Source organism: Panthera uncia, chromosome D4, assembly GCF_023721935.1.
Source record: "Panthera uncia isolate 11264 chromosome D4, Puncia_PCG_1.0, whole genome shotgun sequence".
Classification (NCBI taxonomy): Eukaryota; Metazoa; Chordata; class Mammalia; order Carnivora; family Felidae; genus Panthera; species Panthera uncia.
Window position 1 is genome coordinate 86,313,305 of NC_064807.1, and position 16,047 is coordinate 86,329,351.

General features: G+C 59.1%; 1 protein-coding gene across 1 annotated transcript in view; it reads left to right on the forward strand.

The window, feature by feature from the left end:
* The window catches only part of FUBP3 (far upstream element binding protein 3), a 50,579-nt gene extending 35,125 nt beyond the window's left edge, over positions 1-15,454 (forward strand). The window contains 11 exon segments of the mRNA XM_049630277.1: positions 921-1,023; positions 1,871-1,971; positions 3,988-4,129; positions 7,733-7,794; positions 7,796-7,894; positions 8,680-8,753; positions 9,014-9,094; positions 9,269-9,345; positions 11,710-11,781; positions 13,045-13,172; positions 14,085-15,454. Coding sequence (XP_049486234.1) covers positions 921-1,023; positions 1,871-1,971; positions 3,988-4,129; positions 7,733-7,794; positions 7,796-7,894; positions 8,680-8,753; positions 9,014-9,094; positions 9,269-9,345; positions 11,710-11,781; positions 13,045-13,172; positions 14,085-14,093 — 948 coding nt within the window. The 3' untranslated portion in view covers positions 14,094-15,454.
* The last annotated feature ends 593 nt before the right edge of the window (positions 15,455-16,047 follow it).

Genomic DNA, 16,047 nt, shown 5'->3' on the forward strand with positions numbered 1-16,047 from the left:
AGGAGCCAGGCGGTGGGGAGCATAGCAGCCGTCCTGCATTGCAGGGAAATGGGCCATTCCTCTGGGTTGTGAGGTTTTCCTGCTGCCCAGATGAGGACCAGAGCCCAGATTTTCTCAGTGCTCTGCGTCGTGATGTATCAGACTTGGAAGCCTGGCTTGGAAGAACGGGATGAAAAGCTTTCCTTTCGAATGAAATCTTGAGATCCACAGCCCCGTGGGTGGACCTTGCAAACGTCATGCTTAGCAGGATAAGCCAGATACAAAAGGATGAATACTGTGTGATTCCGCTTCCGCGAGGTGCCTAGAGTGGGCGAGTGCATAGAGACAGAATGGAGAGGAGAGGTGACCAGGGCTGACGGAAGGAGTCTCCATTCAATAGAATACGGTGTTCTGGGGGACAGCGATGAAAAGGTTTGGGGGATATAGAGACCGGTGATGGGTGTGTCACGTTGCAAGTGTTTAATGCCACTGAACTGTATACTTACGAATGGTTACGATGATAAAGACTGTGTTCTGTATATTTCACCGGACAAAAGAATGAAGGGCAGGAAAACGCTTCACGGACCGTTAGTATAATCATTGTGCACGGTACATTTGTGCTTATTTCAGAGAATTGGGAAGATAAGGTTGCCATTTTTAACCTTTTTTTTGATAAGGTTTATCTTGCTTTGCTTCATTTTTGTAACTATTTCGATCGAATATACTTAAGAGTCAGGAATGCCATCGTCAACCATGGTATTTTTCCTTTTCCTAAGAGGGAGAAACGTGCTGCGTTATATCATTTCCAGGAAGGCACTACAGTCAAAATCAAGTTGTCTGTTCTTTCTTTTCTTTTTCTTTTTTCCTTTTTTAATGTACTGTTTAAGAAACAACCGATTTGCAGACAGCGCTGATCAGGTTCTGTTTCCCTGTGCTCTCAGGTGTCTGTGCCGAGGTTTGCTGTTGGGATCGTAATAGGAAGAAATGGGGAGATGATCAAAAAGATTCAGAACGATGCCGGGGTGAGGATTCAGTTCAAGCCAGGTTGGTTTTGATGACTCTCAAAAACCCTTAGTGCCGCGAAGCATTATAAACACGCTTAACGAGACAAGGACTCTGTACTTAAGCTCATGTGTGTGTTCTCTCCGCGCCCCCCTCCTCTATTCTGTTACCAAAATACCAGTCCAGCTTTCTCTGGGCCCTCATGGCGTTTCCACCTTTCCATTTGGTCAAGTAAAGACTTCAAAAAAAAAAAAAAAAAAAATCTGTTATTTTGACTTCATCATTTAAAGGTAAAACCATTTGAAAAAGGACTAATATCTTAAAACGAAGGACAGACAGTTCCTTAAATGTTACAGATTTGCCTTCAGGAGCAAAATTATTTACATTGTCTTAATTGCCCTGAAGATGGGAAAACATTGCAGTGTGCTGATTTTTGGAAACGTTGCCATACCTCAACTCTGCTTTCTTTCACGTTAGTTGCTTTTTGTTTCTGTAATGATATCTTTTTAAAATGGCTATAGCTTGGGGCGCCTGGGTGGCTCAGTCCGTTGAGTGTCCAACTTCGGCTCTGGTCATGATCTCACGGTTTGTGGGTTCGAGCCCCGTATTGGGCTTTGCACTGACAGCACAGAGCCTGCTTCAGGTTCTCTCATCTCCCTCCCTCTCTCTGCCCCACCCCCACTCTCTCTCACAAATAAATAAAAAGATTAAAAATAATAATCAAATGGCTGGAATTGCATGAGAAGTGAGTGTTGGCATAGACGGTGTAAAAAGAGGTAGACACGTACGTTTCTCTGCGCATCTGGTAGGAACAGCGATTGCAAGTCATCCTTTGTTTCCAAGTTACATCTGGGCTTTTTCTAACCCTGTTTCTCCCTTTGTTCGGCAGACGATGGTGTTAGTCCGGAGAGAGCCGCCCAAGTCATGGGGCCCCCAGATCGGTGTCAGCACGCAGCACACGTCATCAACGAGCTTATTCTTACAGCCCAGGTGAGTCCGGCTCTCTGGAGTTGGGATATGTCCCCTGCAAAAGCTGATAGTGCCACCCAGGGTCTCGGGACAGCACCACAGAGCAGTCGCGCCCCCTCGGTCACATTCTGGAGCCCAGGTCTCTTGTCGGTTGCCTGCCTCTGGGGGCACAGCCGGCGGCCTCTGTGCATCTGCCCTTTTCCTGCCTTCCCGTTTTTTTGGTGCTAGCTTCTCGCTCTCCTGACTTTATTGTCCCAGGATCTAGCTTTTGTTCATTTGGTAAGTTCCTGGCTGTGGGAACTATCTCGAGAAGTACAGTGCAGGTCGCCAGGTTTCCAGCCATCGGGTGCACTGGGCACAGGACTATTCGGCGAACTCCAATCTTCGCTTCAGAAAGCATTTCAGGACCCCCCAGGTCTTCGGGCTGCCTTGAGGCCCTGGATTCCGCGCACGTCTCTGTCTCGGGGACGTGAGCAGGCGTGTGTGACGCCGTTAACATCTCCACCCGCACCCCGGTTGTGAAGTGCCCTGGGAGTCGCTGTGGCCGAGCTGGGTCGGCGTGTCCCCTGAGGGAAATTTCAAAACACCTAGAGCCGAAGAGAGAAGCACGGGATCGGACACTACAGCCCCAGCTCTGCTGTGGCGAGCTGGGACCCGTCCCCGCATCTCCCTGGGCCGCGTCCTCTCCCCCGCAGACCGAGGGGTGCGCGTCGGGCCGCGCCGCCCACGGGGTCCCCCAAGCCGTCAAGCATCCGTGCTGAAGTTACGGGTTTATAGCCCCCTCCCCAGACTCCCCGAGTCAGCACACCCCAGAGAGGGGCTTGGGCTTCCTCTGGAGTTATGGGCGATTCTTAGGATCAGATGAACTCAGAAGAGAATCCCTCCGTGAGCCCAGCATCCTTTTTAGCAGAGAAGCGTCTACGGACCCGGAGCTGCGGAGGCGCAAGCGGCACCTCCGAGAATCTGATACCTGCCGGGGAGTTGGCTCTGTGTGTGCGAGCGGGCATGCATTTAACGTCCGTCCCTAAAATCGCCACATTTACTCACTATTTGCGACTCATAATAGCCGAGCGCAGGGAAAAAGGCACTCCAATCATCTCTGCTTTCTGCTGGTTTAGATTCTGGGTGAATGCTCAGTTTACTCTTTGTCAGCAGAGGCAGGTCTTGCCGAACGTTTGTCTGCTGTGTCGAACATCTGTTCAGCTTCTCCCTTCCGTGAGGGAGCTCTCAGCTGGACCAGGTTTGCCCTCAACGGATAAAGAAGATGAGGGGGTGCCTGGCTGGCTCAGTCGGTTAAGCGCCCGACTTCAGCTCAGGTCGTGACCTCATGGTTCGTGGGCTCGAGCCCACTTCGGGTTCCGTGTCTCCCTCTCTCCCCCTCCCCCGCTCGCTCGCTCGCTCGCTCTCTCCCTCTCTGTCTCTCAAAAATAAACGTTAAAAAAAAAAAAAACCAGATAGAGAAGATTTTAAATGCTGCAGCTCCAGAGTGACTCAGAGGACCAGGACCTCCGATGAGACTGGCTGCCCCCGAGGGAAAGGAACCTTCTGCTGGGTGTTGGCCTAGGGTGTTGGCTGAGGGATGTGCTCTCTGCTGGGGGTGCGGCGTGAGAAGGAGTCAGAGGCCGCTCCGCCCCCAAACCACGGGCCCAGCCGCGTGGCTTGTTCCCTCGGCCTCGGTGTGAAGGAGAAAACTGGCCCCTGATACCTGGACTGTAGGGCCCAGTCCCAAAGACTGCCCAGCAGAGGGGCGCTGGGCCTCAGACACCGGAGTTTATGTCTGACTGCCTGTTGTAGTTGGATGGTTCAGGGCTGTTTATGTAGCCGCCGTTAGCCTGCACACGTCCTCCCTGAACGCGCCTGTGATTCGTGTTAATTCCGGCTTTAAGAGAGCACTTCAGAATCTGAAACGTGAAAAGGTGCTCAGGTTGTAATGCGTGGCGTTGATTCCATCCCGTCACTTCGCCTCCTCCCCGGAGATGAAAAGTGGTCCCGGTGGCAGTGGCAGAAATCGTCACTCGAGCTTTGCTTCCCTCCCAGGAAAGAGATGGCTTCGGAGGCCTCGCGGTGGCCAGAGGACGAGGCCGTGGCCGTGGCGACTGGAGCGTGGGTGCCCCCGGGGGCGTCCAGGAGATAACGTACACCGTGCCGGCGGATAAGTGCGGCCTCGTCATCGGCAAAGGTAAGGAGGAGGCACCGGGGTCTCCGACAGCAGACGGGTCCCGTACGGTCCCTCCAGAGCGCGCGGGCGGGTCTGTGTGCCGCACTCGACCGAACGTGCCGGGTCTGGGGCATCCGCTGCCTTCCGCGGGCGCCCGACCGGGTCGGGTCTTCTCACGAACACGGGCAGAGCTAGTCGTTGGCTCCCGTGTGTGGACAGACAGCGGGGAAGACCCACCGGCAGCAGAGCAGGCGCCAGTTGTGGGCGAGGCGCCCCGCATGCGAGGGGCCTCTCGGCGTTTGCCGATCGACTGATCGGCGATTCGCTTCCCTCCGAGGAACTTAGAGGAACGGTTAAGATCGTTGCTCAAGTGAAGATTGCCGTCCGACAAGCGTGGCACTTCCGGTCCTTAGCGGGCGTGGGCACTTGGGCTCTGTGGACACGCGGGAGGATGGTGTTTTACGTTTTTGGCCCGTCTCCCGTGAGTAGCAGACACCCCGCGGAGGGGAAGAGAAAACTGACGGGATCGTGGTTTCTGGGCTTTGTAGAGAGTGTTAGCGAGAAACCCTTGTTGGCGGCTGGTGTGGCCCCTCTCCACCCTGCCCTGCGAGCGAGGGAAGAGCAGGCAGACATCGCGGCGGCGAAGGTGTCTCCGTGAGGGTACCGTCCGTGGGCCCTCTGGGGAGCCTCGCCGGGGGCAGCACGTGCGCGTTTGACAACCTGTGGGGGAAGCAGAGACAGGCTCCGCCCCAGGGCTTCTCCAGTGTCCGCGACCCCCGGCCCTCCCTGACCCGTCGGAGACGTGCTAATGATTCACGGCGCGTGATCCGAGAACGTCTTCAACGGGGAGCTGAGGCTGCCTTAGCGCGCTCGTGCGCCTGCACGCGCCCTCCTGAGCCTCTCGGTCACCTTCTGGAGTCTGCGCTTAGCCCTGCCCGTGAACAGTGCGTACGCGCTTGTGTGTGTGCTCTTGCCAAATGTTTCTCCCGTCGTCTCTTAGATTGTTTACCTTTCGGAGGTGGCAGGAACGGCGTGGGTTCGTTTTAATTTCCCGGCAGGGGATACGTGCTGATGAGCGTTTAGTGGATATTGTCAGCTGCCCAGATGCTGTGTTAAGTCAGAGCCGCTCCCCGGACCATCGGCCTGGCTGCTGCGAGATGAAAACCAGTAGGTGCCCGTAGGTTGAGAATCAGATCTAGGTTTCTGTGCCTTTTGAGAACCGTTTTGTCAGCGAGGTTTGACCGTGCGTCTCCTCTAGACGGGCACAATCTCGCTGCCTTCACTGTGACCGCTCCCCGGAGTCCGTGAAACCTGGCTGCGGGCAAACGGCCCCTCGTCGTGTGTCCCCGCCAGAGTCCCGCTGGGCGACTCCCGCAGGAAAGTGACAACAGTGCAAGGCGGTGACCGATCCTGTGTCCCGGGGCTCCGACAGCAGCCTCGATAACCCAGGGTTCGGTGAGCAGGGTCTCTCTCCCCGCCACGCACACCGCACACGGGGGCTGGGTGTGAGGGGCGCGCCTTCTTCGGAGAGGCGCGCGGTGAGGGTGAGTGAGGGAGGCAGGAGAGGGAGCCACAGGCAGCCAGGCCCAGCTTCCCACCCCCACCCCCCGGCTCCAGCCCTTGGACAGACGCTGCGCCTCCCGGGGCCCCTGCTGGATTTCCATGATAAATACAGCAGTGGTGACAGATAGTGTGGCCAGCCCTGCTCTTGTCAGCCGGGCCTTTTAGCAGGTTTGATTAATTGCTTTACGATTTCACGTCCAGCCGGGGGGCCGCTGGTGGGTCGCTTCTGCCCCCCATCAGGTGGAAGAATGGACAGGCTGCCGAATGCGTCTGTAGACAGCCACCATGTGCCAAGCTGGTGACCTCATTTTGAAGGAAGGTGAACTTAAATTAACTCCTTCCGGCCCCGTGCGGTTTTGTGGTGCCTCTTCACCTTCCGAGCGTGCTGCCCGGGCCTCTGGGATCGGGGCCTGCGGGGCCGCTGCTCCGGGGCCCGGCGGAGGACAGCCGGTCTGGGCTCGGCCTCAGACACACGCACACTTTGTGCTCTTAACTCCAGAACCCGAGAACCCCGCGGCGTCCGGGGGGGACTCAGGGCCTCGGCCCGTTCTTTTTGCTCTTTGTTGCGCCCCCGAAACACTTTGCCCAGGACTGGCAAAGCTGTTCACGTGTCATGGTGCAGAGAAAATAAATTCACAACCTGGGAGTGGAGGGCGGCAGTTCCAGGGCTGGGAGGGGCTCGCTTCTACCCCAGGGGCCGGGGGAGCCGCTGTGGGCAGGCTTGCTGTGACTTCCACGTTGGTCAGTGCCCTTTGCTCGAGGGGGAAAACGCAGGGACGCTTTTCTGGAGCTGTAGCAGAACTTCACGTGCACGTCCCGACCCACTGGTCTGCTGAGTGCTTTTGCATTTGCTTTTAAACCGAAGCCCACCCTCAACTAAACTGACACACGGCACCAGCCGATCCGCACCAGGCTCTCTCTCCGAAGGCCGTCGGCCTCCTGGTCTCCTTCCTGTGGTGCCCGCCTTCAGGAAGCCTGGTGGGACCCCGGCTCTGTCTTTGCTTCCTGGCCCCACAGCGTCCCGTTGAGGACGAGATAAGACACAGGCTGGGCCTGCTCTTGGGAACCCCTCCTTGTCTACTCGCTCGCTAGGCGCCCCAGCAGCGGGCTAGGGGGCCGGTTGCAGCGCAGGAAGGGTGGTGGACGTGTCACCGTGAAATGACAGACGTCACCTGAGGTTGGTTGTGACTCCGGGCTGGGTGGAGCGACACAGACTGGCCTTCAGTCTTTGCTTTTGATCACTTGGGGCTCTCTGGTCTCCTGCACCAGATTTTCCACAGACTGTCTTTCTCTAATATTCGCAAAACTCTGCTCCCAATTTTCCTCATACTCTGCGCACCCCCCCCCCCCCCCCCCAATGGAGCAGGACTGATCTGTAAGTTCTGTGAAATTTCTAAAGAAGAATCACACCATTGTGACACTGCTGGAGCCTTTGTTACGCAAATCTCATTAAGAGACTGGAACTCTCACGGGTTTTTCAAAGAGTCCAACTAAATTTTCATTACCCCGCTCCACCCAGGCCCCTGTGACCCCCATCTCGGCTGCCTCTCTGTCTAGACCTCCCCCCCCCCCCCCCCACCCACCGAGGAGGGAGGGACCCGAGAAGTGACAAGATGGGACGTTGGACGCCCGAGTGGGCTCCAGGCATTGTTGGAGCTGGAGGCCGTCTGTTTGCCCTGTGGCGGGGGGAGAACTGCAGCGAGGCGGCCCACGCCGGGGCTGAGGGGGCCCCCATTGTACGAGGAGGATGGGGTGCCTTCCCTGGGCCTGGGAGGGCCGAGCTCCCTCGTGTGCATCCAGGGGCCCCGGGCGCCCCGCGGTGTCTGCTTCAGCCTGGCTCGGAGGGAAGGACCAGCTTCGCTCACGGGTCCGGTTTTGCAGACGAGAGGGCCCTGGTGTTCGTCAGAACCGGTTCGGAGTAAACCGAGGGCGCTTCTCTCCCCGGCGACGGCTGGGGCGCGGGCCCCGCCCTTCCCTCCTCTCCACGGCGGAATCCTCCAGAATGTCCGGCTCTGCCCCCACTGCCACTTATCCTTGTGTCTTGTGTCCACCTGCCCGCAGGAGGTGAGAACATCAAAAGCATAAATCAGCAGTCGGGAGCGCATGTGGAGCTCCAGCGGAACCCCCCCCCCCAGCACCGACCCCAGCCTGCGAGTATTCACCATCAGGGGCGTCCCTCAGCAGATCGAGGTGGCCAGACATCTCATAGATGAGAAAGTCGGTGTACGTACAAGGTTCTCCCTACCTGGCGTGACGAGAGCCGGGTTTCCTTTTGGGACGTCCCGGGTACCTGTCCTCCCCCAGAAGCTCGTACTTCCTGTGCCTTCCGGCCCTCGCGTGCCGTGAGGGCCACCCCTCCCGCTTTGCCACGGGGGGCGGGGAAGGTCGGGGCCCGGGGCGGGGGGGGGGGTGCCAGGCGAGGAAGGAAGCCCTCTGGCAGGTCTCCCCAAGGCCCCCACAGCTCAGCAGCTCAGGCCCAGAGCCGTGCGCCCCACAGGCTTAGATGAGCAGCCCGGGCAGCAGCCTTCCCCCCGGCGCTGCCCCGACTCCCGCGGGCCTGGCCCTGGCGGCCGGCCCTGCAGGCAGCGTTCATTGACTCTGGCTTTAGTTTCAGGCGCCTCAAAGCAGATAAAGAAAGGGAGTGTTGATGGAGGACAGATTGGCCACTGCTCACCTCAAAGGGGACGTAGAATGGCAGAAAGAGCCATGGGCCAGCCTAAATTGACGGGAGAGTCAAGCAGGTTGGTCCCGACCCCCAGGGTGACACGCTAGGGCCGTTGTGGTGGTGCCAGTGTTGGCTGCGTGTGGTATCGGTCACTCCACGGGGCAGAAGCCGTTTCTGCAGAAAAAGTCCACTGTGGGGAAGCAAGGCTAGTGAGCGTCATAGGGTGTCTTGACCTCCCTCGGCTCCGTCTCCCCGAAAGCGGTAGTTTGCCTCGGGGTGGGCCTGGGCAGAGGGCGGAGGTGCAGCCCACAGGCAGTGAGAGCTCCCTCTGTGCCCATGACAGGGGACCAGTCTGGGAGCACCCGGAGCCTTCGGACAGAGCCCGTTCAGCCAGCCGCCCACGGCGCCTCATCAACAGTGAGTCTTACGTCGGTCTCTGCCTCAAGAGGCTCTCTTTCCAGCTGCTTCCAGGGAGGGCCAGCCAATAGCCTGAGGTTCTGGGTGTGGGCAGGTCCCATCCCTTTGGCCCTGTCCGCTGGCCCCTCTGTGTCTAGCCTGTTCATAGCCCGCTGAGCGGTCCCGGGGTGAGAGCCTTCCCGGAGGCCTTCCTGGAGGCGGAGGGCCTCCCGGCCCAGGCCCTCAGGCACTGTGTTCATTTATTCTTCACTTTCTTGCAGTGCTTTTCCTCCGAGGAGCTCGGCCTGCTTCCCCAGCATCGCTGCTAAGGTGAACGGAAACCCCCCCAGCACCCCTGTGAGGTGGGTGACTTCTCGCTCCGTCGGGACGGGTGGCACTGGGGCCCCGGCCACTGCCAGTAGGGGGCGGGGGAGCAGCGAAGGGCGAGGGCGAGGCTGGCGTGGCGGGAGGGGGCCCCAGGCCAGGAGGAGGGGGTGTGACCTGCTCTGGGACGAATGACCCTCTCGTCTTCCCAGCGGTCCTCCGGCCTTCCTGACCCAGGGATGGGGCAGCACCTACCAGGCGTGGCAACAGCCCACCCAGCAGGTCCCAAGTAAGTGACTCGGGAGGAGGCGGGACCGTGCGTGCCGCGCGGAGGCCGAGGGGCTGATGTGTCTGACACGTGGGCTGGGGAGCCGCCGGCAGGCCCTGCGGAAGACGGGGTGTGTGTGGGTCTCAGCGGCTGCCCGGCTGAGCGGCTGGCTCCCTCCCGTCCACCTCTCAGGGCTGCCTTTCTCTTCTGCTCTGTCCTTCTCAGGGCTGCACTCCTGTCCGCTCTGCTCCCACCACCGGGGCAGGAAGGCCTGGGGGTTGGGCCTGGCCCTGCCCTCCTCTCTCCCCCAGGCTGTGCCCGCTTTCGGGGCTCCCCGCCCACTCCCCACGGTGGCTCCCCACGGTGACCGTCTCCCCTCCTTGTCTCCAGCGCGGTCTTAGAAAGGCTGTTCTTTCTACCTCCTGGACTTGCCGGAGGATGAGCTGTGCCGGGTGATGCCTCTCCCGACAGCTGATTGTAAGAGGAGGGTCCCCGCAGCCCGCCCTCCGGCCCCCACGTGGCCTCATGAGTCGCTCTCGGGTTTTATTGCTGGTACAGCCTTCGAAAACAAGAACAAGACAAAAAGCTCACCTTCAGATGTGGGGCCCTCTGAAGCGGCCGCCTGTGTTTGGAAAGCGTCCTGCGGTGTGTGTGCACGAGGTCCTTGCGGCTCTGCCCCCGAGGGTCCGAGCCCGCGTTCTGGGCTCCCCTCCCGCCCCCCCGGGCGCGGCTGGACAAGCCCGCGTGGGAGCCGACTCGGGGCGGCCCTCCGCACGGTCCCCTTCTCTGGGCCCCCGTCTGGTCGTCTGTGGCACGAAGGGTTTAGACTGCATTCCCACTGTACCCCGGAGGTCTGAGAAGGCACGCTTGCCCTCTGTTGTTCCTTTTCTTCCGCAGTATTTGTGAAGCGTCTCAAACGCGCGGGATACCGTAGAGAATTGTCCCGCCGACTCGTGCGCCCCGTGCGCCCCGCCTGGTGTCCGCCGGGCCCGGGTTTCACGGTGCCCGCTTTGTCCCAGAGCCTCTTCCCGTTTTCTTTCCTTCTGTGCCGGTCAGCTTTAGGGCCCTCAGGACAAGAGGTGACCCGGGTCGGGTTCACGTTTGCCCCAGTGTGGAGGACCGAGACTCTGAGAAAGTCCTAGGCTCGGGGCAAGTGACAGGGGCCACGGCGTCCCTCCGGAGGGAAGCTGACCCTGGGGCCGCGGTTCCGCGGAGGCCCAGCCCGGCCGCCCGCCTCGGCCCAGGTTGGCCAGGAGGGCTTGGCAGAGGCACGCGGGGCGAGTCCAAGAAAGCACCGTCGGGGCCTGGTTTCCCGCCGCCGTTCCCAGCCTTTGCCGTTGCCAGCCCTCTGGGTCTGATGGAGGAGCCCTTGGTGCCCCCCCCCCCCCCCGCCGGCCTCCGAAACTGCCTCGTTCCAATCCCAGCCTCGTCCGGAGTCCCTTCCTGCCCCACCGGGAGGATGGGGGTGGTCTTCTCCCCTCCGTTCCCCCCACCTCACTTCTTCCCGAGCCCCACACACAGACTGCCCTGGCCCCGCCCCCACCCCTCCTCAGATGCAGTAAATTAACTCGAGGGGAAGACACTTTGCCGTGAACGTGGGCGCCATGGCACGTGCTGCCTGCCGGCCGCCAACTGCAATGGTGACAGAAAACAGGACGCTGCGGGGGTCTTAGCAGGTGACTCGAAAGCCAGCCCTGACCTCGGCAGAAAGGAAGGCCCCGACTTGTCGCCCCGCTCCAGGCTTCTCGTCCCTCCACGCCCGGGGCTGGCCACTGCCACCCTGTTCCGCAGCCCGGCCCTCGCAGCCGGCAGCACACCGAGCACACACCCTGGGGAGTGCACTGGACGCGACCCCCCGCGCCCCCTCTCCCGCTCCGCTCCTGTCCCCGAAAGGCGCGAAGCTAGACTGGGATCAGGCGCACGGGGTGGCCCTCGGCCCCTCTGCCGTGTGGCCCTCGTCTTCCCGTCCTCCCCGCGGCAGTCTCTGGGCCGTTTTCCCCGCACTCTGTTCGTCCAGGGTGAAAGCCGCCAGTTCTCGAACAGAAGGGCCAGGGGAAGGGTGCGGGCAGCACCCCTTGGTTCTTCTGTCCCATTTGAAGGCCGATTCGGGGAGCCTCAGACACAGTCGCCCCGGCCCCGGGGCTCCCTGCAGCTCCGATCTCCACCCGAAGGGTCCAGGCCGGTCCCGCCGGTCGCGGGGCGGGGGCGGGGGGGGGACAGCCGTCCCGCCCGGCCCCACCCTTACGGGGACCGTAGCCACACCTGTCCGCCCGTCGGCCTGTCCCTGCGGCCAGCCTGCTGCCGCCTTCCCGGGCCGCGGGGCCTGGAGCGAGCGCAGAGCAGGGCCCGGCGCCGGGGGCCTGACCCTTTGTGTTCTCCGCACAGGCCAGCAGAGCCAGCCGCAGAACAGCCAGCCCGACTACAGCAAGGCCTGGGAAGACTATTACAAAAAACAGAGTGAGTGAGACGGCCTTCCGAGCAAGCAGACCCCTGGGCCCAGAGGCCCCACGCCTTAGGCTTCGTCGGCCGTGCCTCCCCGTCACCTTTGTTCTTCAACGCTTTCCCTGTGTGACTCGATCTCAGTCCTGCCTTTGTCTCCCCGGGTCCCTGTGTGTCTGTCAGAGGAGACGTCCCCCCCACCCCCCAACCCCTTCTGGATGCCACAGGGCCTGAGGACAGCTCAGGGCCGGCTGTCCCTGCCTCGGCCACCCCCTTTAGAACCACTTGGCCAGGACTCAGAGCAGCCAGGCGTCCTCTTCCGTGACCGGCTTTTTCTGGTCGTTTCCGGGTGGGGAAGAGGAGGAACAAAACTCAGGGCGGGAGTCTAAAATTGGAGGGGGTGTTGAGGTGCTGGCCTTCCGCCTCGAGGAAGCTCATTTTCTTAGCTGTGCCAGAAGCAAAACCCATCTTTTTAACGAGAGAAGGAAGAGATTTGGGAACAGCAACCAGAAAAGCCCCCAAATAACTCATTGAAAATTCGTGCGACATCCTCTGTATGTATTGTGAAACTGCCGAGCCACAGTGGCTGTCGGGGAAGACGGCTCACGGGCCTGGACTTCGAAGGGTATTACCTGCTGGTTGGAGCAGCTCAGGTCAGAGGCCGCTGAGGAGACATTCGCCCTGGTCTCTGGACCAGGGTCCGGATCCCTGGTTTGGGATCATCACCAGGTGGATAGCCCTTCCAGGGACTTCGATGGGGGGTCGGGGAGGTTATCGGCACCCCAAGCACCTGCTGAAAGGCCAGATGCCCCGTCTTCCCCAGACCTCCCGAGTCTAGACTCCCAGACATACGTGGGCCTGTGTTTCCAGCCCTGGTGGGATCGGCCCCTCCGCACAGGTGCACCCCACACCCAAGCCAGGTACTTCCACTCCTTTCCCTCTTCCTGCCTCTCTCCCTCTCTGTCTCCCTCTCTCTCTGTCTCTCTGTCTGGCACTGGCAGCCGACGGGGCAGGCAGACATGCAGAGAAGGTGATTCTGGAGAGAAGACAGACGGGGGGTCCCGTAGGGGCGGAGCAGGGCCAGGAGCACGAGGCTAATGGCACCTTCTTGCAACAGGCACGCGGGCCGCGCCCGACCGCCCCGGCCCCGCCGACGTCCAGCGCTTGTTCCGGCCTCCCCCGAGCCTTTGGGAAGGGACCCCTCCAAGCTGGCAGTGTCCCCGACCTCCCCCCGCCACGTGCCCGCCCCCGGTCACCCCTGTTCTCTCCTCTGTCTGTCAGGTCACGCCGCCAGCGCTGCCCCTCCGGCCAGCTCCCCGCCGGACTACACGATGGCCTGGGCCGAATACTACAGACAGCAGGTCGCTTTCTACGGGCAGACGTTAGGACAGGCTCAGGCCCACAGCCAGGTGCGTCGCCGGCCAGCCGGCCCGGCCCCCGGCCCCTTTCCCCGGAGCCCGGGTGTGCGCCCGGCCACGGCCACGCCGGCCCCCTCCTCGCCCCGGAGAGAGCGGGTTTGGGCCAGCGGGGGAGGGGTTGGCTGGGCGGCCCCTGGGAGGAAGGCGCCTCACGCCCGGTGCCGAGTGGCACTCAGCTTCCCCAGCTGTCGGGGAGGGCGCCCAGACGGAGGACCCGGGGCGGGCTTGGCGTCACGGTCCTTGAAGAGGGCGGTGTGGCCTCACTGTCACCCTTGGCCCCGGCCAGCGGTGAGGGGCGGGCGGCAGGAGGGCGAGTCCAAGGCGTCTGCGGGCCGGACAGGGCAGGGCGCCCGGCCTTCATCCCGCGCGGAAACCCGCTCGGCTCTTCGTCCGGTCAGAGGCCGGAAACCGATTTCTTATTAACGTGGGGAACGTGGCGAGATCCTCCCACAGAGCATTTCTCAGGTGACCCGACGCCAGCCAGGTCCCTGTGGACGGCGTGTCGGTCACCACAGGCCCCGGGCCCAAAGCTCGCCGGTCATCTCACCGCCAAAATTGGCCCTCTGTGCCCGGGGCCCCGCGGGGACAGGGGACGGGGCTGATGGGTGGCCGAGGACAGCTCTCTCGCGCCCGCTCCCCTGCCCCACGCCGCGGTGTCCCTTGCTTGGAGAGCCGCCCAGGACCTCCTGTTCAGGAGAGGGTTTGTCTGGGCCAGGTCCCATGACGCGGGGCCCCGGGGAGACGCAGAGCCATTGGCTCGTGTGTGTGTGTCTGTGTGTGTGTGTGTGTGTCCACGCCTGTTGAGGGGCCAGAGGGGGGAGGGTGACCTGTCACCCCCTGCCGACAGAGACGAGGACATGAGAGGTGGCCTCACAGACCAACTTCTGTCCCTTCCTTCCCCAGGAGCAGTAGGACGGCGGCCCGCAGTGCTTTTCTCCCCAAAATCATTGTGAGCGAAAACCCGTTTGTAACAGAGGTTTATAGATTTGCAAACCTTTTGATGAAGAACTTTGTTTTGTTCTGTGAAACACTATATTTAGATTAACAGGACTTTTCTAAAAATCGGGAAAAATTCGTTACTAAAAATTGCTGATAATTTCTGTTTCATTGTTCTTGTTTGTTATTTCAAACGTGTAAGCTCTGGGATTCTTTTTGGAGCAGTGCCTGCAAATTCAGGCACCAGAATGTGCCTCAGAGCAGTGACATTTCAACACGGTGTGTTTTCGTTTCGTTTCGTTTCGTTTCGTTTCGTCGCGCGTCTTTTTATTTACAGTTTTTTGGGTTTTTTTTTCTGTTGCGACAGAAAGTGGCTTGGAAATCTTAGGTGGTATGTAACAAATTCTTTTAAAAATTTTTAAACAGTATTTAAATATTCTTAAATGTGTAAATTCATTAAATGTTTGACTTCTAATTTCTCGTATCTTGGCTGTCTGGTTTTACTGCATTTTTTAAAAAAACTGAACTATTATGTATTGTAATTAATTATGTGAATTCTGAATTGAGACAGAGAATTGTATTGCTGTCCAACAGGGATTGGGAGGGGGCGTTTTGTAGGGTTTGTATAATTTCTAGAGTGCTAAAGGGGTAATATAAAAACGTGTTCTTGTGTTTAGCATACGGTTTTTTTCGTGTCTCCATTACAATTGCAGCTGTGTATCTAAGACCTCCAAGCTGGTTTTAAAAACAAAACGAAAAACCTTTCTCTCTTCTCTCAGAAATATAAATACTGTTATTTTTAATATTAAAAAGAAATCCGATGTAACTTTTAACAAACACTGTGGAACATTAAACCGCATAAAAATGTAGTAACTATTTTTTAATTCCAAGGTGTTTCCTTCCTTTTTTCTTTGAGATATTTTCTTAATATTTGTCAAATTAACTAGATGAATAAATAAATCTAGTATTAACCACAATATGAATTAAATGATTTTGATTTAATAAAAGGGATAATATGATCTCCGACGTTTACTGTAGTGTATCTTGTACAGATAACATGTATTTTTAAAGGAAAGAAAAACGGAATCGAAGCTGTTTTTCCTTGCATTTTTCATTGATCTGAGGGACATTCCGTTTGAAATGTACCGACGTTACAGTCTCTGTTTTTTTTCTCCTTATTTTCCTTATAATGCTTGAAATGTCTAACTATTAAAAAAAAGGCAATTGGAAAATGTTATGCATGTTGTTTAAAAAAAAAGTGTTCTTTTTATTTGACTGACAATTCATTTTACACTCTATATAATAAAATTTCCACAAGACGTCTTGTGGGCGAAGTATTTTTAGTCTGTTCGCTTTCCTCTCGCTCGTTCTGCCCCCTGCCCCCCTGCCCCCCGCCCCCGGCCATAAAATCGAGCGAAGATTCTTGCAGTTCGTAGCCCGCTCGTCCTGCGCGAACATCAGCCCGACTTAGCTGGGGCCCGGCTCGTTCAGCTCATTTTATTTTAAAGGCTTCACAGGAGCGGACGGTCTGACGGGAGAGCCTCGATCACCACCAGCCCCTCTTACCTGTCCCATCTGGCCGGGGGGGGGGGGGGGGGGGGGGGGACCCCGCCGCCCCCCGCAACCCCCCCCCCCCCCCCCCTCCCCCGGCGGGGGGGGGGGGGGGGGGGGGGGGTGGCTGTGACACCGAGACGTCAATAGCGAGTTTCCTCACGGCTGTCAGGCTAAGCGGAGCCGGAAGATTCATCGGAGGGAGGTTGTGACCAGCTCTGCAGCCAGATCAGCACGCTTCCCGAAACTGAGTCGGCGCACAGCCTCCCTCCGCCCGCCCGCCTCCCCGCACCCCTCCCGGGCACGCGGGGCGGCCAGGCCGGGGACGTCAGGGCTGCTCTGGGCCCGGTGCCCTTGGCCTGCCTTCCACGCTGTCCTA